The 24,365-nt window shown below is 31.3% G+C and overlaps 1 protein-coding gene across 1 annotated transcript in view; it reads right to left on the reverse strand.

Annotated features, from left to right (window-relative positions):
• Nucleotides 1-24,365, reverse strand: part of LOC119833825 (monocarboxylate transporter 10) — an 85,663-nt gene that overhangs the window by 52,401 nt on the left and 8,897 nt on the right. Inside the window, exons 2-3 of the mRNA XM_038358015.1 lie at nucleotides 16,037-16,749; nucleotides 15,707-15,939 (exon numbers count right to left, since the gene is read on the reverse strand). Coding sequence (XP_038213943.1) covers nucleotides 15,707-15,939; nucleotides 16,037-16,668 — 865 coding nt within the window. The 5' untranslated portion in view covers nucleotides 16,669-16,749. The remainder of the gene's footprint in view (nucleotides 1-15,706; nucleotides 15,940-16,036; nucleotides 16,750-24,365) is intronic.

The raw sequence follows: 24,365 nt of genomic DNA on the forward strand, positions 1-24,365 counted from the left end.
AAAACAACAAGCAGAAATAAAACTATAATTTCGCAATAAAACATTTTAACGGAAATAGGATATTTTTACCAAAACCACAGATAATATACAAATGCTCAACTGGTAGATTTCAGAAAAAAATACCTATAATAGGTATGTAGCTATAAGTATAAATAGATTAGGCGAAATTCATCTGTGTATTCCTTGTGATCGAACCTAATAATATACAAAGAGGACACAGTACTCCATCCTTCATTTGCAGTTTATATATATTTATTCATTAATGAAGCTTTTAAAGCATCTCTTCAATTATTTATAGATACAACTGTGTAAAGCTATATGATGGTGAACGATAAAAAGCGTTCCTTAAATATCAAATAATATTTAATTGTTAATAAAGTACGATATTGCGTATAAATACTTATTTTGCTGTGGGCTTGGATATGCTATTTATAACACATAGGTACTTGTGTATAGGCTTTTCTAAATAATCAGTTTTGTTATTACTTCCCTGATTACTTCCTGATTTATGAGACTTCCGATAAATAAATCTCTAAGTTTAGGTGAGTAGGAGAAATGGTTTTGTTTTGCTTGTAACACAAATATAGACACGTAATTACTTGGATGATGTTTATGTTTCCAATAGACCAGCGAAGTTCAACTTCTATTATTTTTTTTCATATTTTAAAATATACCTAATGGGTGTATATATAGCATTGGGATGGCATTCAATGTGTTACAATATAAATCATTCCTGGAAAGGATTCCAATGTAATTGAAATTTAATTATATTTATAAAAGACAGAACCACATTAGGACAGACCAATGTTTTTAAGTACTTTACCTAATTTATAAAAGAAAAATTACAGCCAATAAGCATTATTTTAAATATATGGCGCCATCTTGTAGTCAATAATATAACGAACCTAAATTTTGATCATAACAAAACCGCGCGCTTTCTCCTTTCCCAGATGTTTGCAGTTTTCGAAGTTCCTAAAAGTTTCACAAGATGGCGCTATTCTCAATAATAATTTTATCCTTGAAATTACGAAATGAATGAAATATTAAAATCTCTATGCAATATGATTTAAAAATGATAATGATATTCCCTTAAATGACTCTCGCTTTCTTTTTTTTGTTAAGTATATATTAACGTTTGAAATATGTGCGTGACATTAGAATACGACTTCGAAATGGGTTCCGTAACATGTCCATAAGTGCTTTGTGCCTATCTTGCAATTGATCCTCTAGTTTTTCGAAAATATCAGATGAATGTTAGATTTCATTCCGTGATGGAATCATTATGTACCTGGACTACTACTCAAAATTTAACGGTTATTCTATAATTATTACTGTATAAAGAGATTTTACTAGCATCACTACACTATACTAGTAATATTACTAATTTGTTCATTATTGTTTTAGCTTATTAAAATAAAGATGGGAAAATACGTCTCCACGTGCGCATATGAGAAAATTAATTAGTCGGCTCTCGATGTTTGTTCATATATTTTTCAGTCGGAGTGTGTTGATAGCGCAATAATTGAAAACTGTACATTTTCCAGTAAATAGCTATTTTTAACTGGTACTCATATATAAATAAAATTATGCAAGTTACGAATAAAATAATTCACAACCAACTGAGTTGCAGGCGCAACCATTTTCACCCAAGACACAAAACGTTTAAATATATTTGTATCTGTGATAAAATATAAACGATTTATATTAAAGTCTGGTCCAGATCCTATAACTGTGTCAACTATAAGTACCTACAGTTATCAAACAGCATCCTTAAAGCTTTCTAGTTGACGGGTTTCGCTTGACATTTTAAGAAATCGTCCACAGGATGTAGCAAGTAGTAACGTAATACTTTTAAACGGGAAGATGTTTGTGAATGGAGCTATTTCCTAGTATATTCATATTACTTTCAATGAATTTAAGAACTGTAATTCTTTATGGGTGAATTATACTCTTAAAAGCTGTTTATGAGCGATTTTCTCATTATTTAAACATATGCGTATTATGTTTAAATGGAAATTGTTTTTAAAATGTATTTGGTACTTTTTGCGTTAGAATATTAATCTACCTACTTCAATTTATATAGATAAAATGAAGGTACCTACGCATATGAACGGCTAAACATAAAATTTTTAAAAATATTTTAACGAACGAACACCCCTTCTGACCCATTAAAGCTTGCTTTTCTGCATCTATCAATTGGAAAATGAATGAACTCCAATTATACATTTTTTTTTTCTATCAGAATATCGCTGAGAGATTATAAAAACCATGTAAAAATCGTAAGTTCGTAATCTAACTCGCTAAAATCGTTTTTTTTTTATCAGAACAGAGGAAAATTTAATCATTACGAGCACTTATTTAACACAAAAATATGCATTCAATTTTTATAAATTTTGTATGAGCTGAATTTCAGGACCACACCATAAATGAGGCGTTGGGAAAAATGTTTATTTAAAACTATTATACTTTAAATTACAAGGTTGATCTCTCAAACTTTTTATATTTAGTTGATTTTATATTATTTCATAAGTTATAACTGAAACGTTCTCAATTTAGTAACTATTTTTAATATTATTCTCAATTATATAGCAAATTCATTCTATTTAATTTAACTTTTTGCCAGCGGTATCGTTTGTATTGAACCAAGCCATTACCTAAAATGCAACTTAAACGTTTACCAAAATTCACATTAAACCCATTTCGTTTGGTCAACAGCGCTCGAGGAGAATTTACGAAGGTACGATGTTTATTTCAGCGTCCAAACCCCTATAACATTCCCGAGGAAATAACATTTTATCGGGAATTTATAAACATCTCGAAAAAGTAATTCGAGTTGGACGGAATGTCATAAAAGTGTTTGAGGGAACGCGAAATATTCTAACAGGTAATAACGTGGAAATGTTAAAGTTGCTGTTTTAGAGGTAAGACAACGTTATGCGCTTGTAAACACATTTTATGTCGGCCGAAATGTGACAGGTTCATAAGTAGGCTAGACGTACGGCTTCGGTTTTATTTCAAGGTTATAGCTTGAAGGATTCCCTTGGTAAAGGATTATATAGATATTATTTAGTCTGTTTGCATTTACTTGAAAGCTTGAATTGACTTTCGTTTACCATAATATGTTAGTAATATTCAATTGAATTATTTTTTTGTTGAAAGAGCTTTGCTCAAGAACGACTGTTTGAATAGTCCATTTATTGAGGAAGGATATCTTTACGCAAAAGTGACTCACTGACTGATCCATCAAAGCTCAGGGCTATTACTACTACAACCAGGTATAACTGAAATGAATTTAAAGAATCTTAAATGCAACGTATAGGTTAATATATACTGCGGATGAAACATGTGCGGGACTATAATATGTAATAAAATAATATAATAGCATAACTCGGGAATCGTATTTCTCTATATAAAGGTACGTTATTTTTTACCCAAGCATTACGAAATGAATTATCCTAAATAAATACAACTATATTTTAAATGTTATTTGATATGTGACCATTCAATTTAAATAATTGCGATCTTTAAAAATTGATGCATTTGAGCCGTTGCAAAAATAAATAACAAAGAAAATGAAATATTTAGGAATAAGATGAGCTACAGATAATAAATTTCTCTGAATGGACACAACATAGACGAATGTCAGTTTTGTCTCATTTATGTGACCTTAGCTTTTGAGGGGAAATTTATAGCGGTCTTAAGAGATTCATCTCAGATCAGGCGTAAACGGATTGTGGGATGTATACTGAATATTTTCTATTTATTTTTCAAATACAAATTTAATATAACATACACGGTCTTATTTGCTGTGATTTTTTTTAATAAAGAGCTTCAGTGTGGATTGTATCATAGTAATTTTTATTAAGCGGTCATTGAGGCCCTCCTTTTCCTCACCCCTCATCCTCTTCCAAGTCCACTCCTTTTATTCCCGTCGCCAATCCTTTCCTTATCCTTTGCCCTTTAAAAGCGACAACTTATTAGCCTTACTCTGCAAATATTTATCGGTGGTGCCTTACACTCAGGGGACCCACAAGCTCCTTTACGAAAAAAAAACTACAGTTATAGGTTAATTTATCCGTAATAAAATGTTAATTATCTTACAGTCAAAGATAGAAAATGCTGCGTTAAGCGAGAAAATAGATCTGTCTGATATATTTTTTGACTTTGTGTCTTTGTGGTCAAAGTATTCAGTATTCACATAGCGAAATTCCTGTTGTGGCTTATGAAATCTACTACGAAGCGTTGGAACTATCACAGAAAGACTACATCGTGGATGTCATCCCCTTCGACCTCGACGCGTTGTGGCAATGAGGAAAAACCATGACGCATTCTGAGTATTAATTTGTTTACCATAGCATGGAGAAAGGGCATATTTTTATAGAATTTTCTTTTTTTTATATTTTTTTGCTAAAGTGTAACAATATATATCTACAAATAAGCATAAATATTATAAAAATACACATTTCACAAGATCACTGTCTCTGTCTGGCAATTAGATAGTAATAGATATTAAGACGATACAAAATTGAAAGTATGTAGGACAATGATATATTTATTTGGGTACAGTTAGTATCGTGATACTTACACCAGCGTCACTTTATAACTATTCGAGTATAGAAGTACTATAGTTAGTTATATATTATAATTTATCCAATTGAAAATTAATTAAAAATTATATTGTACCATAATTTAACAATTGAATTACTTAGGCATGTAAGTATAGAGACATAATTTGTCAAAACAAATTAGGCATTATGTAAAGTGGACCTAACAATCACCAATATAACAGTCTGTATGTTTTTGTTCCCTTCACGGACTTGCGGTTAAATCCAGTTTAGATATCAATTAGCTAAGTAAATGAGGACAAAACAGAGGACTCTAAAATTGATTGAAGCCTCCTGGCTTTAAGCCAAGGCATTGAATTACCATTTCAAGAAGGCAAATATTCCGAAAATTTGTACAAAATGTATATTAAAATTATACATCTTTTGGTAATTTTAGGGAATAAAGGTCCGAAGTAATAACATTCGATCAACAAACTAAATTATATTATACATTGGTTTTGTATAGTGTGAGGGGTATAATCGTTGCCGATTCTTCTTTTTAGTACATCCAAACTCATTTTTTCCACATCAAATATGTACAATGAGAGCTGGCAAAGGACAGGTTATTCTTATTTATTCAACCATGTAGAATTCATTCAATTCAACTCTAGAGGGTTGTTGTGCTGATGAATGACTTTTTGAATAGTGATAAGCTGTCAGTGCAATGACGTATATCTAAGGATAGACAGGTGAACTGCCATTTATAAGCCGCGCTCTTTCACTCTCACGCATAAAACATACTATATGTATCTCGCTCGCTCTCCTACATTAGACAGGCAATTACCTGACTCTCATTTTGCTATTTTAGACCGTGTAAAATATATCTGCAACTTTAAAAACATCTTAGCTGTTAGAGACTATATTTTTTAATATGGGCCGTATCTAAACAAGCCCGAGGTTTTTAAATCAATACATTGAAAATCCTATGCAAATTGATGCCCAAATTTATTTGAGTTCCGCTAAACTATTAATTATCAAGGGTTATTGTTTACAAAAGTCACGTGGATATAACTTATTAATCTATCGTCTCGTATGTTAGCTTGTTCAGCTAAATCACGCATAGTTCTGAAATTAAATTGCTTATAAAATTAAGAATATCATTTAATATGGCTATGTATGCACAACAACCATTTGAGCGAGCTCAGAGGCAATTGTCTTTAACACAGATAGTTGTTCCGCCTGGGATTTGACCCGTGACGTTTAGTTTAAGCTCATAAGGTTGCGAAATACGGCGTCCAACAATTTTCCTTAAAATTCCTTATTTTGAATATATAGCGATAAACAAATTCATAGTTGTTAATTTCGTGTGGAGATTCATCAAATATGTACTTGTAGTGATATACCTTATTTTGTTATATTTTACATATTTGATGTTTTTATTTTATGTGTTCGCGATTGAACTCCATCGTGGATTCGTCGGGCTAGAGCAAAGCACCGGGCATAAGCTAGTGTAGATATATTATAATATACACATAAGATTATCTTATTTGCAATATGGCAAATGCTAGTGTAGATATATTATAATATACACATAAGATTATCTTATTTACAATATGGCAAATGCATTAAATATAATATATGTACCTACTGGGTTTGATCTACAGTCAAAAAGAGTCTTTATTGAGGTCAGACGGTATTCATTCGCCTTAACATTATTAAAAAAAGTTAGATTGTCAATAGCATGTGTTATATGTAACTACTGTAATACGGTGTATGATATGAAGATGAAATTTTATTGTACCCTAATATGAATCTAATACCAAACGGTCAATTGATTAAGATTATTATAAATTTAAATAAAGATATAACAGAACATGAGATACAAATATGGTCAAGAAAAAAATCCTTCTATATTTGATGTATAGTAATAATTATATTAATTTAGGTAATAACCGAGCTTTCTGCTATATTTTGACTAAATAGAATAGATAGCTTATAACCGGTATGTATTTGCTACATCATGTGCCATTAGTGGATATTAGAGCAGTGAGCTAATCGCATACTATCATTTATCACCATACACTAGTCATCGGATGTTTAGATAGGGTTAGCATGTTAGCAAATAAAATTCTAACGCTGAATATTTATTGAGTTATGCAAGAATGGAATGAGTAATGTAGTTGACGATAAGTTTGTAACTACTGAATTAATTATACATGTTTGGTTTATATGTTGCTTACTAATTGTAACTAAAGATTTTTAGTAAATCGCGTATTATTCCTGAGAAATTATATGTACGTATGTGTGCGTGCCCTGTGTAACGACAGAGGCAGTGGAGACCCTTATTCGTTGAGATTGTGTGTGTGTGTGCGTAATTTTAGCTCCTTGATAAATTTTGGAGAGTTTTATAAATTGCAGGACTACGGGATTGATAACTGAATTGAATTGAAATATCAACAATCTTCTCCAAATATTTCAAGATGGTTTCGCTTACTTCGTGTACTTTCGCGAGGTCAAAGGAAAATATGGAAGTAAGACATTACGTCGCGGTAAATAGTACCCAATTTCTGTCTGTCTGTCTGTCTTGTCTCTTTCCTACTTATCACCAAGCATGAAAACTATCATAAAATCGCTCCGTGGCGAGGAGAAAATGAAACAAAAAGTATATAAATACGCTTTTGCATTTATAATATTACTAAAGATAAGTACCTATTGCACGGAGTATATAGTGAATACCTAGCTATCAGGAAACTAACAGCTATTCACTTTGAATTAAGTAGTCATTACATATATAGAAACAATCATCTTATCTATGTCATTAGTCTATCTGTAAAAGCTTACCGCGTTTGTATTCAGTGGAAAGACAATTTCAATTGACAATACGAATTTGCTTTGAGGTTCGGAATTAATTAAATGTCAGTTACTTCTAACCTACTTATTTCTGTATGGGTTTTACTAAACAAAACCAGGATTACAGAGTTTAATTTGGATTTATTATGAAAACACAAAACACAAGAGAGCGCCATAGACTAGTCTCGCCTAGATTATAACGAATAATGACCACAGACTGTCTATTTTGTCACAGATTAATCTAACATTCATAAATAATAAACTCCATAATGCAGTAATAAATTTGGGGAAAGTATCCGTATTAAGATTCCTTTATTCTTAAAACTTTTAACACATGTAAGTACCTGTGTTAGGTATACTATACCACAGATTATGTATATCCTACAATGAAATACGTGCTTTCCAAATTTAAATAACATTGGTTTTATAGCTTTCGCACTATTAATTAGAACGTCAACACAAATGTAAACAAAATTTTCAATGTTATAGTTGAAATTGTTACTAAGATGTTTAATTTTAGAAACACTACACAATATTTATACGTCGATATACATTTATTATGTGCCTTTATTTAATATTTTCATTAAAAATCCTATTTTTCTGGTACAGGAATATTCTCGATCATATTACATCGGTTATGTTTAGAATAGCTTTATTGTAAAACAAAACCAAAGAGATCTTGAAATTATACGTATAAAATAACAAGGAAATAATGAAAGTAGATATTATTTTTATACACTCCGATTTCAATTTTTTTAATGTACTTATTGTCTCAAAAATTGGAAAAAGTACATTTTTCTAAGATGTATCACAGTTTAATAAACAACTGTGGTTAATAAGTGCATTTATGAACATTACATATTTATGAATATAAATTCTGAATGAAAACTATATTTACTATTCAATACTGTAATATGACAGATAAAAGCTTCGCTTTTCTCACTTGCTGTAATCATTTGCGGACCAGTCGGGGATTTGCATTTAATCAATTAATTTTCTTTCATTTTTGGTCTCACTGGACGGAAAGGAATGATTAAATAATAAATCCTTAAATCCTTTTTGAATGAAAAGGAAATTTGTGGTAATAGAATTAGTTTGTTATTTATTTAAAATTCATAACTAAACTTTGTCATAAAGTAAAGAAATTTAAAATCAATGAGATTCTACAATGTTCGATAAGGCGCATGCTTCATTGATTAATTTTTTTATATTATGTTAAAACAGACAGCCGATACGGATATACTCCTCCGACCCGATTTAGGTATTATTTCATGCCGATATTCTGTAGGGGTGAGATACCTAACCCGGTTCGAGCTAGTCCAATTCGTGTGGAAGTGCTCTACTCACACGTTCAACAATCTTATTTTATCGATATATTAAATTTTAATGATCAAAAACAATGAATAAACTAATAAATATTTGTCAGATAGTGCAAGAACAGTCTATTTATAGTATTTATTTAATAATAACATTATATTGTAGCAATGTTTACGCATAAATAGTAGAAGAGGGTATGATCAATGAAATCCAATATTTTCATTCCAATGCATGAAGCTCTAACAATATCAGTTCTGCATATATATCCGTGTATTTGCCCTCGATTCCATAACTTAATGAAAACGGCTCAACTTTAAATTCCTCGTAAAAGCTATGCGTTATTACTAATAATATGCGAATTCCATTTCAATGACCGCCATTGTTTCTACGAGTGCATTTTAATGCCTCTATTAAGATAAATTATATAATAGTAGAGTGAGAAATTATTTTTCCATTTCAGAAAAGCACTGCACATTATTTCAATAGTGGAAGAAGGTTGCTAATTAAACTTACAATAGACCGATTTTCTTTATTTGTCATAAGAGGAAAGCAAATACAAGCTCATGCTATATTTTGTTCTTACAAAATGCGACTTTAAAGTCAGGTAAAATACGACCTAGTATCCAACGTTGTTATGAAAACATGAAGACAAAGTCCATTGCATTGTTCTTCATATTAAAATGTGAACAACAATGATAAGCAAAGCTTTACGGTGGTGATACAATATTGAGTATTTGTTGAACAGGGAAACAAAGTTCCGTGAAATTTATGCGCATTGAGAAGTTGGTACGTAGCTGAAGCCTGGATTATATTCATACATAATATGCAAAGTAATAAAAGATAATATTATATAGGGAAACTTATACTTATCGTTTGTAAAACCTCTAGACTACTTTTGCTAGAATTTTCTCTTGACTCAGAACTATTATGTTTTTATTGCCTTAGTTTGTTTTACCCTCAAGTGGTGCATTAACATGTTAAAAATTTGATAGTAACTGTTTAAAAAAAAATTTGTTTATTTTACCCTTGATTTTCTTCTTTACTATAGATAAGTCGATATTAAAGATGTAACAAAAAAAATGCTTATGGTGTAGTAATCGCAACCTTATAATTAATCTTTAAATCTTTTATAAGTCCGGAAAGAATGAAAAATAAAAAAAAGCTAATCGAACAATGACGTCATAAGTGAAGTATTTTCTATTGCGTGATTATATTTAACATTACGACAGAGAAACCATTCCACAAACGTTCGAGCACAAGGCTACAATGTATAAAGGACTGCAATTTTTATTATTAGATATTTACACAGATAGAATCTATATTTAAAACAGGTGTTCGCGCCATAATGTGGTATTCATGTTCCGTTTGTAGTCGTTATGTACCATTATATTTCTCGTTCACGATTCTAAACAGGTCTTCATACGTGTTCATTCTTTCTCTTCGAAGTGAAAACAATACCTTAAAGAATTGACAAAAGCCCGCTGATTCAAAATGTGTAAACAGTTTGGTGGCATTGAATACACATTTGCTTAATAGGGATTTACTCGGCTATTTCTCCCAACAATCTTATAAATATTTCATAACTTGTACTAAATATAATTAATTAACCGCCTCCTTGGTACAGTGGTAAACGCGTGAGCGTAGAATCGAGAGGTCCTGGTGGTGACAATAAAAAAAATGTCTCGGTCTGGCAGGACATAGAAGGCTGATCACCTACTTGTCCATATGGAAAATCGATCGGTGAAACAGATGTATATCATCTGCCCAATACCCCAGTAGGGGACACGGGACGTCACACTAAATATAGTTGTTATTTGAATTTATGGTAGTGTATAAATTATAAATTGAAAATGTTATTTGAATGTTATAATACGTCTCGCTTATCTAAATATTAACATATACTACTAAGAGTAATCATTTAAACCAAACAATAGTAACATGCCGATTTAGGGATGTAAATAATCACGAAAACAATTTCCTATCAAAATATGCCGCACCGTGTGTCTATTTACATGGGGATAATAATCTCTTCCAAAAATAGCGTTAACACGACACAGAAGCTACGCAAGATGACTTCGCAAAAGGTACATGTAATGTGAAGTTAGTGTGACATTGATATTTAGTTCGATTACAGGTGACGTAGGTGCAGTGATACATGTATTAATTGAGTGTGAATCGGCGTAGGTGCGTTTTGGTTTGGTTTTATAGCGAAATATGACTATGACTTTTATCTAAGGATTTTCTGATGATGTGACCAGAGACTAGAGTAGAGAGCAAATTAGCTTAGTTCCAGCTTGTATATTTCTCTGAATTGCAACATTTATGTCTAGAATTGGTTAGAAGAGAAATAAAATTCTACGCAGTCTGATCGATAGAATTAAAACTTTAATTATATTTATATACCAATTATAATTTTATAAAATAGCTCTTAAAAGCATGAATAACAATTGTGACTTAAATATTAAATAGATAAGATTTAGTTTTAGTTTTTTTGTTAAGTTATTTTACAGTTGTACTATATGGGACGTATGTTCTGAGATAAAACCTTCATTTCGCGATCTTTTCAATTCTCGTTAGGTATAAATAACATTTTTGCAAGATGCGGAAACTTGTTTTTCTGGATAATTATTTTTCGTTTCTAATATGGCGAGGTTGTATATTTATCTGAGGGCGATAACAAAAATTTTCTTTTTTTATAAGTATAAAATCTTCTTTCCCAAGATTTACCGACATTTTCGAAACGACGAAGCTTTTTGTTTTAACCATATTTGAAATATGTATTCGGTTTATACACTTTGATGTACTAAAAAACTAAACGGTAATATAAAAAAATATTTTACTTCTTGCTTCTCAGTTCATGTGTATAACTCCGCTTAAAGATAGTTAAAACATTTTAATTGCACCAATGTTTAAAATGTAATCCAAGATTATGCCATATAAATATTTAGCATAAAACCTTAATAAGCTGTGCCTAATTGACTATGTAAGTAGTTTAATCATAGGCACCATTAATGTCAAAGATGATGTAAATTCACAGAAGTGTGTCAACTAATGTAGTATTAAACTCGTTCTTAGGATTTTCCTATAGTCGGGCAAGAGTCATGATATATAACTATCATGACTCTGTCGATTCATATCAAATGAAGGCAATGAGGCAGACATTTGACATTTTTATGTTATTACAAGTAAGGACTGTAAACGGGCACCGACTCCTACAAAATTACAATATTTACCGATTAAATAAATAATACTTGAATTTTAAACTAAATCCGTAGCGCAATATCTATATATAATATCAAGTTTATATTTTATCAAACAAAATCCAAATGTTTCGTAAGTCAAAGTTTATACTAATATAATTTGTTCGTGAATGTCTTCAAGGCCTATTCTGACAGTTGTTTCTCTTTATACCTTCCAATAAATTAACATAACGTTTAAATGTAGCGCTTTAAAACTACACCTTTTCCACCCAGAACAATTATTGTGAAATTGAATTAAAATATATGTACTACCAATTATGTTTGGACAATACGTTTTGAGTGGTTGTTTTACTTGATAACGAAATAAAGCGGATTCATATTTTTCGACGTCAATCAAGCCAAGTGGTTGGCAACGCTTCTCTGTTTTGCGTATGAATTTGTTTCGTGCCACCAAAATACCTTTTATGAATAGTTGGTCGTTAGCACTACACAAGGTAATCATCTGAGAGTGTACGAGTATATTCAAGGATTCATAAATCAAGGAAGCAGGCGGTTTCTAAATGATGAAATACCAGGATTATAGGCTTTACAAGATATGAATTTCACCCTATCTTGGGAATTTTAGTTAAAATCTTATTGTTATTAATTTGTTTCTATTTTACTATTTCATGGTCTTACAATCACCTATTATTATTAGTATTCTAAAAAAGATTATCGTTCGTAAATTGTTTTTACATACAAAAATGTTGTTATTTGATTTTGAATATAACACCTAAAACGTAAATATTTGAATATTCCACAGCGATCGCTATATTTTGTTTCTGTTACAATATGGCGCAAAAATCGTGACTATATTTTTGAGTTTTGGACATTTTTCTTAAGATGGAATAATATACATTTTTATGAGTAAAGAATATAAATGTGTATAAATGATGCCTTTAAATTTGAATTTCTATAATTTCATTTTATTGTGGCCAACTGGATAAATTCTATCATTATTACTATACAGCTTTGTTTGTTCAAAGGAATCGTTTGTTTGAAACTGTTGTTGTTTTTTTTGATTTTGATTGATTAAATTTCAATGTTTGGACGGTACATAAAACGATTAAATTACTTTTAAATCTATTCAATGTAATCCATACACAATTTAAATGCCAAAGTTACTTTGTCTATCTGTTTGTCTTCTTCACGCTTGAACCATGAACTGATTTGGATGAAATTAGGTTTGAATATTGAATATGGATTGAGAAAAAAGACAGGATATTATTATATGATAGTTTAAAATATATGAATGATGATTAAGAATAATATGTATATTATACTTCTTACATTAGAGACAATATAACACACGTTTTCCGAAACTTTCTTGGCAAACTTCGGATTTTTGACACTTTCTTTTTCTCTGACAGTTAGACTGAGAACCTGTCAACCCAAACTTAGTTGCCAACAAGAATTTGAGTACGCTTTTCTCTCCACTACACTCGGCTCTCGCAATGAACGCATTATTATGGGTTACTTAACTCTTAACTAAGAAGATAGACCTCTAAATTACTAGCAATGTTTTTTAATGTGTTTCATTGTGTCATTGTGTTGAGCAGCGCGCATGCCTACACACAAAGTGCACGTAACATCTTCTGCGTATCGTTTTATTGGCAAGGGAAAGATTTTTAGATATTATAAAAGGGAACTAACACATTGAAAATATTAATTTACATATAAATGTCAATACATCCTTTTCATCAATAATAAGAAAAGTAAATTTTCTCATCTATGTGATAAGTCGCAGGCGATTTATCTAAAAGGTCTGAGCCTAGTTGGTTCAAATTATTGTGTTAATTCCCAAATAAAATCTTTTTAAAATATCTTAACAAAATCAAAAATGATAAATGTTGCCGATGAATTATCTAAAGAAAATCATGTCACGTTTTCAATATTTCGCAGACAGTATAATGCGGTGTTATTGGCATTTTGATTTATATGCAAGATACGGTATACTTTTTAACATGTGTTGAAAATATCAAACGCGATTTTACACCCTTCAGGGTTGATCTCACGTGATGTGGTGTCATTTCTATTCGTAAAACATTTTAAAATATTTTGGAATACGTTGTTTTTGGCAATGAAAAGCGGCATGGTTTAACCGTTGTTTATAATGTACCGGTTTACGTATGAATACGTCTGTGAATGTATAAAATGCATAAAATGCAGGTCGTAAATAATGTTCTTCAAGATAAGATAAGTACAGGATTTCCAGCGCGTCACCTTTGTCAAAGGAAGACAATTATTTAAAATCAAGAACCAAATTTTTACGAGCAAAAAAATTGGAAGATGTCGCTATTACCATTTTATAACTTTCGGCACTGGTTCGTGCAAAAATCCCGTATAAACTTTGCCAAATAAGTACCAATAAATTTCATTAAACAGCATGTTACTTCATTATTATTAAATTATTTTCATTGTTTGCGAGATATTGGTAAAAAGGTCGGCGACTCCATAACTTCATCGCAGCGGATATCCATCAATATAATTCTTAAAAGTTTCTGTTTATTATTTTTGTCTCAATTAACTCAGTCAGGGAGCCACAGATCCTTTTGATTTATGCTTTGTAATATTTTGGCTGTTTATTTCTACGGATATTTGTATTAATATATATGCTACACATATATGCACCTTTAAAATAAGTTTTAAATATCTATCAAATGCAATTGTTTGCAAAGAACCACTAGATACACAGAGTTAAGTTTGATAAGAATTAGATGTTTAATATTTGAAATGCGTCACATCCTAGCGAGGTTCAATCTCTTAGAAAAGTAGTTAAATGTACAATAATGTTTCACGTAAATTACGATCGTATTGTATAAACGCCTTCGCTAATATAAATCATATTTTTTATTGGTTTAATAATTTATTTCAATACTCACAGATATGATAACAATATTTAGAATTTGTACGAATTAAGTTCGTTTATTTTTTATGCAATCAGCTCGCCGGTACTAAGTAGGTAATTTATTTACAATTTATTTCATTGACCAATCGATAATCATTACAAGAAATTTAAAGCAAAAAGTGCGGGCACCGAAAGCACCTCATTGATTGGCAGATAATTAATCTTATCAATTTCATTAGGGACAGGATCCAGTTATCTCGAATTGGAGTAGGTTATCCTTACCGCCGAACATTGAACATTTAAAAGAAATATACTGCAGTTCTGATATTTAAAATGATATCGGTTTTTTATTTGTACCAGACTGAACCGTTCAAAACAGCTTTAATACTGTTCTGTTTTTTTTTCTTGAAAATTTTGCTGGGTTTATCATAAATTCAACCAAATTCAAAGTGATTATAATTTTTTTTTTGACGCCTGCCATGATCTTTTTCTATTGATTGCTCCAAATTTGTTTAAATGTTATCTTTTAGCGCCAAGTTTTTAAAACTAACCTAACTTTTTCTCAAGTCACTGCTGTGTTGTCGCTGGTTACGACCGAAGAATCTTTTGAAGCATGAATGAATAATGTGCTATAATAATAATACAAAGCCTTTGAATTTGTGAATTATTACTTACTTGAGCTCCAGCTTATTGTTTGTATCAAGTTTTCTACAACTTCGCATTTTATCTCGGTTTTATTGTGTTGGTTTGACTTACAAGGATTCTCGATTATAAATAGAACATTTAATTAATTTCCCGGTTATATTCCCTTAAAATTTACGAACAGGTTTTTCATAGAGTTTTCATTTAATAATACTCACTGTTCTAAAATGGTAAATATTGATAGAATTAAAAACAAAATTACTCACCATAAGTATAAAGAGGAGGCACATGATATTTGATCGAAGCGGTACAAGCGATCGCGCCTGTGCCGCCACCAAGTTGCAAACCGTGCGATAGGATCTGCACTATCGTTCCAACGACAGTGATAGTCCAGCCCCATCCACCTTCAGGGTAGTACCGCCTCGCAAGCGTGAGAGCGGCGCGAGCACGCAGCGCCGCCGCCGTCTCAGCGCCTACAGTGGCACCCGCACTAGCGCACCTAACACACCACACATTAAATTAAACAATACCTGACTCAACTACTAAAGCTACTCAACAGCTAAGTCAAGTGTAGGTAACATAAACACTGCACTAACCGCCGGAATTGTGTAATCTCACGGGTAACTTCATAACCAACACTTTTGGAGCGACCGCGTTCCGCAAAATTGTTCTGTTTGTCCGCAACATTCGTGTTTGCGGCTCCACATGTGCACAGAAAGGAAGTTCGAGGCTTAGTTTTTCGAGTTTTGGCCACGCAGCGTCCTTGACAGTCGCACTCTGGAGTGCGCCAGGAGAGAAGTCGTTCCAGTAAGGTCCGTCGGCGGACCGTACTAGCCCGTCTATCATTCGGACATCTTTGGCCCACGTCCAGTGGTAAAGATGAGCTCCGATCGACATCTTGACATGCGATTGATATATGTTTATTGTCATAGGTAATCTTTTTCTGCCGCCTATTATTATATGTGCGAATTTTGTGCGCATCAGATTCCATTTTAACCGAATCATCGCATGTAAATTCATATTTCGGATGGCCATTTTTTATTTGGTTTACGTCTGTGTGAAGGGATTTCCAAGTGGCTATAACTTCATCCCGTACGAGCGTGTCTTTGAAATTTGGAACGGTGTTCGAGTCAGATATTTTATTAGCAAAGGGTCGAGTATTGTCGGGGCTCGGGACAGGCGCCTCCCGTAGTCGCGTGGGCAAGCTGTCACACCGACGAAGAGTCATTGTCACTTATATTAGGTGAACACATTTTTTAAACGCAATTTTTGTGACTATGGGTCATTCACATTTTTCTTTTGTCGTTTCCTGGAACAAAGAGATTTGGTAAATGCGGATTTTATTCAGTTCAGATTGTATTTCAGTAAATATGAACCTATTTGTTGATTATATTGGCTCTAATTTTGATACAGCACATAACTTCAAACATAAATGCGGCATGCCAATGAGCGCACTGAACAGAATTTATGGATATGATAGTCAATTATAAGTCTTTATATTTCCAATATCCAACTGCCTATTTCCTTTCTAAAATTTATTCCAAAATATCATTATATGAATAATTCATGTTACAAATGGTAATACTAAATGCTGCTTATGTAAATGTAGTTTAGGGAAAATGCGATCAATTACGTGTTGGGCCCGTAGATTCGTGAGATTAGGAAAGAAAATATTCGCATAAGGTAAAGAGGGATTTACTTGATCCTCTATAATATTGTTATCGGTATTATATTGTTTATTTTCTACTATTTTCATAGACTATTCAATTTTGATTATAAATGTATAACGGTGATTATAAATGTATAATGGTGTAATAGTACCTACACAGTTGTAACAAAGCCTTGGAGGTTAAAACGTAATTTTGAGTAAATTTATATTATGCTTCCTCTTTTTTGCATAAAAGGAGGAAGCAAGCTGATAAAAATCAAACGGTTTTCTTTCATAAACAATGTTCCAAAAATCTCTATTCACGATAAAACGTCGGTATAATTAATAAATGTGGCATAATAACAGAACTTAAAAATATTAAATAAGTTAAAGCAAGGGCGTAATTGCTTGTATTTTTTTTTTATTTATAAAAAATATCAAAAAAAATATAACTTTTTCGATTTCGGATTGATTACGGTATTATTTAACACACTTTTGAACATTTGATATTAGTCATACTTAATATGCTAGAACATATTTGTGACTTTCACGATAATAGAAATAATGCAAGAAACTAAGTTGTACGTTAAAGGAACTGTTTAAACTTTCAAAGATCAAGCGTAAACTCCGCATGAAGGCGAATTTACGTTGAAAGGATGACACAATACTTTCAAGATATAATTCTCAAACAAAGATGGAAACCCTGTTGGCAGAGCAGACATTTTTAGAAAAGTATTAAAACTAACACCGGCGATGTGAATAACAGATTGCGAAATGTCAATTTCTAGATAGAGATATGTGAAAGGTTTGAATGCATCTTGTCTATTGACACCGAGAAGTTTTCAGACGTCATCCAATTCGTAATTACATTCGTAGATTCTTTTTATTGTCGCATTACCTCAACAGATAATTGAAAATCTAATCTATTCTGTTATCTCAAGATGCTTGGGATTACGTTTTTTCTCAGTAAACGCTTTCGACGATTATTGTTTAATGTTTATTAATATTGCGTCTGGACATTCTGTGAACTCTCCCAAAATGCGATTTGTATGCTAAATTATGCATTAAACAGTATGAAAACACTTCAGGTACAATTGACTAGAGTATTTACAATTACACAAGTCCTAGATTATTACGTGTTCTTTTAAAATCTCTGAAAAATTACATTCTTGCTATTTAAAATGAAAAAGAAAAATGGAAAATAAAATTGGCGGGATTAATATGATTATTATTCGAGGATATATTTTGTTGTTTTAATATATTGCATCATCTAGCATAAAATAATTTGTGTCTTCTGCTTTTTCTTTTAATTTTAATTTTTTTTTTTTATTATTTAAAACCTACGAGGTCTTAAAACAAGGCCTGTTCATGGAAGTATTTTGTTTCGGCGGGAACTGCAAATATGGTGCGAATTATACATTAATATATCCGAAGCTTACATATTTAATTAATAAAATTGGGAAAGAAATCGCACTATGTATCATACATTGGCGTGTCATTGCAATTATATGTCGATGCTGATGACTTGAGCAATGTTGATTCAAAAACAGATAAGATAATTCGTCTTTTAATTGCTGACGATCGAATTCTTTTTCGTCTTAACCGCTTTAAATAAAGTGTCGTCGAATTATGTTTATTGTTATAATTTTTTGTAAAGCCTTTTTAAGACATGACTGTGTAGAAAAATTTTAAATGTTTCCGATGCACGAAAAGCTATAAAATGAATGTTGAGTTTTAATTGTTTATATCACAAAATAATAATGATTGGACGTCGCCTTCAGAAACTTACTATGTTTAATATACGCGAGTCGCGATCAAATTATATAAAAAAAATCTGCGTAAAAATGTCATCAAATATATCCTAATAAAAGATAAGGATCTATTTTTCAAAATACAATGTCAATTGCCATTTGATTACAGCTATTTTTTAGATTATCATCAATCATGTGCTCAGAATAAAAGAGTACCTAATGTTAATGAAATTGTCGCTAATTCGTTCCTCCGTAGAGAGCTATTTATTATACAGGAAAAACGGCCTGTTTCCCGCAGTGACATTCTGTATGTGATTAATTTTTTATACTCAAATAAAACGACGTCAATGAGAAAATTATTGTTTCTTTGAATATGGACGGTTATCAAAAGACACGGATATTGAATATTAACTGCACAAGAATGTTTAAAATTGAAATTACGTATTACTAGATGTTCCTGTGGCTTCGCGTAATCAAAGGAAATTGCAATGGGAATTAGATATTTCATGTACGGGTAAGATACTTTTTACGCATACGCTACGCAACACGCCTACGTTAAGTACTCTTTAGCTTCCTACATAATATATTAAGTAAAGATTATTAATTTAATATATAAATAAAACTTTTTTTTTTATTAAGAAGTAGTTAAAAATTATTCCTGCGACCTCATTTTACGAATTTCTTGTACGCGCTGTTTTCAAATAATATTAAATCTTTTATAAATACTATGGAGATTTTAGTTTGGAAAGTAGGAAGCATCTACTTCTTTAAATACCTTTCACATTTACATTAATTATGTGCGAGTGACCTAAACTTTAAAATTATTTTTTATAAAATCAACCTGCAAATTACTTTTTCAATGGAAGGCAAAAGTGTGTATTAACTTTTACGTGAATGTAAGTGGGTAAAAAAGTAGTATTTCAAATGCAACGGTAATAGATTTAGACTTACGTGGGCGAGCTCTTTAAGAAAACAAGCAGTGCAATCCTTGAGACTAATTAAAATATATTTAAGGAAATGTTGCGAGCTTTCCAAGATATTTATCTTGTAGCTCTTGCAGTTTCTATTGAAAGTTAATAAATATCCTTAATACATAAGCAAAATGACATTTTATGTGATATTGAATGACAGTTGATTTAAATGTTGATTTGTACTTATGAGAATAAATTGGCGTTTTTATTCAGTGTCATGAAAAAAACATGAGACGATAAAAAAACTTCTTATGGGCTTTTGTTGATTCACCATCTCTTTTTTAAATTATGTATATAAATGTGTTCAAGAAGATTATATGTATTTCTTATATTTCTTCATCTTATGTCTATCTATACTTTATATGAAGCAAGAACAACAAAGGATTGAATAAGAATTCAAGTTAAATCGCCTTCAATGTGCATTCATGCAAAATAACTGAAGAGGGAAATGTACAATATACTTCTGTCTTCTACTTATTAAAAGTTTAAAGTTGACAGTTAAACAATTTTTATACTATTTCTGTGTAAGGAAAATCGTTAAGTTTTAATAAAATATCGTGTAAAAATATATAAACATTAACATTTCAAACCAATTTATAGGGACGAATTGGCAGCGCAACGTAAGTAAATATAATTCCATTGACAATCTTCTACAGAATTCTAGAAAGGTCGATTTGTGTGAACTCAGCTTGATATAACAATATGATTTCGGTGTTACCTAACTAAACTCTAATTATTGTTGCTGAATCATTCGATTAATGATTCTGCTTGATTAAGCACAAACAATATGTTGTTTCACGATATTGATGATATTTTTGATCGCTATAATGATTAAGAGCCAAACGAATATGACAACAAAATATATAAAACTGGTATAAAAGCTATATAAATGGATGAAATTCTCAAGGAGCTCTTATAATGCCAGCGGTGCTTCTATAAAAGTAATACATAAACTCTTCAGCTTTATTAATACAAATCTGAACAGTTTATTTGTTTGAACACACTTATCTTAGGAACCACGGGTTTCTTTTAATCATAAGTATTTATGTATACGTTAAAAATTCTTAGTATTAATGTAACTACTGTAATGTTCTAAAAGTAAGTAAAGTGAATAAACAAAACTAGAATTAAAAAAAGCTACTAAAAATATTGTCCATTACCTTAATTCCAATTTCTTGCTTCTGAATTAATATAAGACTCAAAGAAATGTTCTTCTCTTTTGCATTAATGTACAAATAATAATATAATTCAAAGACAACCAATAGTAAATCCCCTTGATACCTTAACAATAAACTGGTTAAAAGGCGTGGGTTGAGACCGTGGGACGTTCAGTTTCAGTTCGTTATTTCAGAGAAACATTATATTTTAAATATAAACCAATTGAAAATCAAATAATCCATTAAATTGATTGGATACTCAAATGGCATAAGCCGATAAGTGTAGATCCATTAATTAAGAATTTGCGTTCTCTTTGATTTATAACGAAATAAACTACGCAGGGTAATAAATTTGTGGATTCTATCATTTCAAGTGGTGGTTTTCAGCACGTGATGCATCGTGATTCAATACGCTGCCAAACTCATCCATTAATCATAAATGCTATTACACTGATTTCATTCGGCTGACTCGATGCGCTCTTTGGAGCTTAGATAAATATACTCTGAGTCTATGAAAGAGACTATTGCATAAAGACTAATAGTCCGTCCAGTACTTCGTTTATGCTGATACTGCGACTGACAGCCATTTTAAAACATTTGCAACAAACATCAGTTCTATTATTTTTAGTATAACCTTTAAAAATTCAAAGAAAGGTTAGATTTATTTGATTAAAGATATTAAAACAGGCATACTGACAGCGATGACGAACAAGACTAGACATATAATAATGATTCTGGTTTCGAAATGTTATTGGTCTAAATTTTAAAACCTAAAATTATTTAAACAGTAAATTAAAAAAAAACAATATTCAGTGTTTAGTTTCATGGCACTGAAATGCTTTATAAACTAGAAATATAGAAATATTTGAAGAATAGAAAAAAATCTCATTTTTTTGTATCAATTATCACTTTACCTAAAATGAATTGGGAAGTTATGAGCTGGTACTTCATTTCTGACTTCTACTAAAATAGTAATGAAGGAGAGTTATCTACAAGCGTTTTGTAAATACCTGAGTATTTTAGGATCACGCTAAATCAAATAAATGAAGGTCTTCACGGGAGTAATGATATGTGCTTCATGATAATTAATGACAGTATATTCGCTGTCAGAGCGGCTTTTAGCATAGTATATATTTGTTTTTTATTGTCACAGTTAAGTTTCGATGACTAGAAAATTATTGAACATCTCCAACGGTTTTTTTTCTAGATGAGTTATATTCTACTTGCATTGTGCTATATATTGGGATTATTAAATCGCTATTTGAAACGTTATTTGACTCGATTAACGTAGCAGCTACCTTCGATAATAACAAATATATCCCACTTCCCTTCGTACAATGAGTATGAAATGTGAGTATATTTTTTCGTAAATGACCGTAATTCTTGTTTTTTTTACATCAGAAATGATTTTAAGAATGTAATCAGTTTATAAAAGGACCATGGTATAATTATTTTCAAATATAGTATATATGTTGAGGTAGCATATGTTCAATACATAGTGCAGACAATATGTTATTCTGATAACGTTAAATTGTGAACTATCAAAGACATCTTAGACTTAGAAAGTCAATCGTTGTTTTTCTCAAGTTAATAGTTACAGGGCTGTTGGAAGCAATTGTAACTAAGTTTATTCGCTTATAGTTCTCTCGCTTAGTCTCTTGAAGGGCTATAATAATATGTCTTGCTGATAGATTTTTACTTCGTTTAACAAAAGTTTACTAATCTATGTCCAGATTCTGTTTTTGTATAATAATTGCTTTTGAAGATATCGGATCAAAGAAAAACAGTAGCCAGGGATTTACTGCTACTTTCATATGTAAAGCTAATCCTATTAATATTATAAATGCGAAAATTTGTAAGGATGTGTGTGTGTTTGTTGCTCTTTCACGCAAAAACTGCAGAACTGATTGCAATGGTACGTAGACAGCCGGACAACTGGAATAACATATAGGCAATTTTTTATCTCGATATTCCTACGGGATATGGACTTACGCGAGGTGAAACCGCGGGTCTGAAAAAAGAGTCTGAGATGTTACATGTCTTGAAGGTCATACAAAAATTGTTGTTTGCGAACTACCCCCACCTATTTCTCCGCAGTTGGTATGTCGAGTATTTTTTTTAATAAATCGCGTTTAAAATCCGTTAAAAAGTCTTAATAAATCAAACACAAGAAAATGCAAGTTATATTATATTATAGGTACACAATCTTTTCTGTGAGATTCTTTGAATACGGGGCTATTTCAAGATCAATTGATCTTAGTGATTTTAAGATCATTTAGAAGTAGGACTTATAAGCAAACCTTGAAACATTGTTCCTTTAAGTGATGGAATAAAAATAAATGTTGACTTATTTTTTGTGTAAAAGAATTGCTTTAATGCATTTTTTTTCCAAATAGAATAATATAATTATAATAGTTATAATGACACTGCATAATTAATGTTAATATATGCTATTTATGTACCATACGTAAAGCCGGGGCGGAACACGAGTATAATAATAAATTAAAAAAATTAGTCTACCAGTTCTCGAGTTTTACGCTTATCAACAGATCTATCTACTTTATAATTTACTATTATTTTGTGATGTTGTCCCCGAACACTTATTTAGAACGTTTTGGCGTTCATTTTCATTATGCCGTTAAAAATATTATTTATCAGCACCGTTGTAGTAGTATAAAGAATTGATGTATCAACAAAAAACTCAATTTCTATAGAAACTTTGTTCAATCTAATGCGACATCCTAGTTACTAGAATACCAAACCTTTTATTAGTAAGAAGGTCAAAGGGATGTCCAAGAGTAGTCTGATTTATCACGGACAAGACAGGTCCTCCCTTGTGTCTGTCAACGACACGGGTATTTAGGCCATCACAGTTACAAGTGTACATATTGTAGATAATTCTTGAAGGGGTAATAAATTGCATGTATTGTAAGATTTCAGGAAGGATACTTGCGATTTAGAAATACATACAGTACTTTGAAATAGTGACTTATCATCGTACAAAAAATTATTGTAGTGAGGATATTACTAATTACTGAAATAACAGCAGTGGTGGCTCAGTGGTGAGAACCTCGGACTTCAAAATCGATAAGTCGGGGTTCGAGACCGGGCTGTGTCCCAGCAGTGGGAACATATACGGGCTGATGATGAAAACTGAAGTAACATCGGGTTGGATCTATTTGGTTTCTTTTATTATTTTACTTAAATAAGATTATAACATGTGAAATCAGAAAGTACCTTACCTTACCTTAAGTGCAGCTGTCAGAAAAAGTCAGCGGTATGGATAACAAACACTTCACATGTTTGATCAAACACGAATCCCCAGGAATCCTTTTATTTTTATCCAGAGAAAATACATTGTTTACCAAGACTTGTGCACGAGGCTAATTGCAATTATA

Source organism: Zerene cesonia, chromosome 18, assembly GCF_012273895.1.
Source record: "Zerene cesonia ecotype Mississippi chromosome 18, Zerene_cesonia_1.1, whole genome shotgun sequence".
Lineage (NCBI taxonomy): Eukaryota > Metazoa > Arthropoda > Insecta > Lepidoptera > Pieridae > Zerene > Zerene cesonia.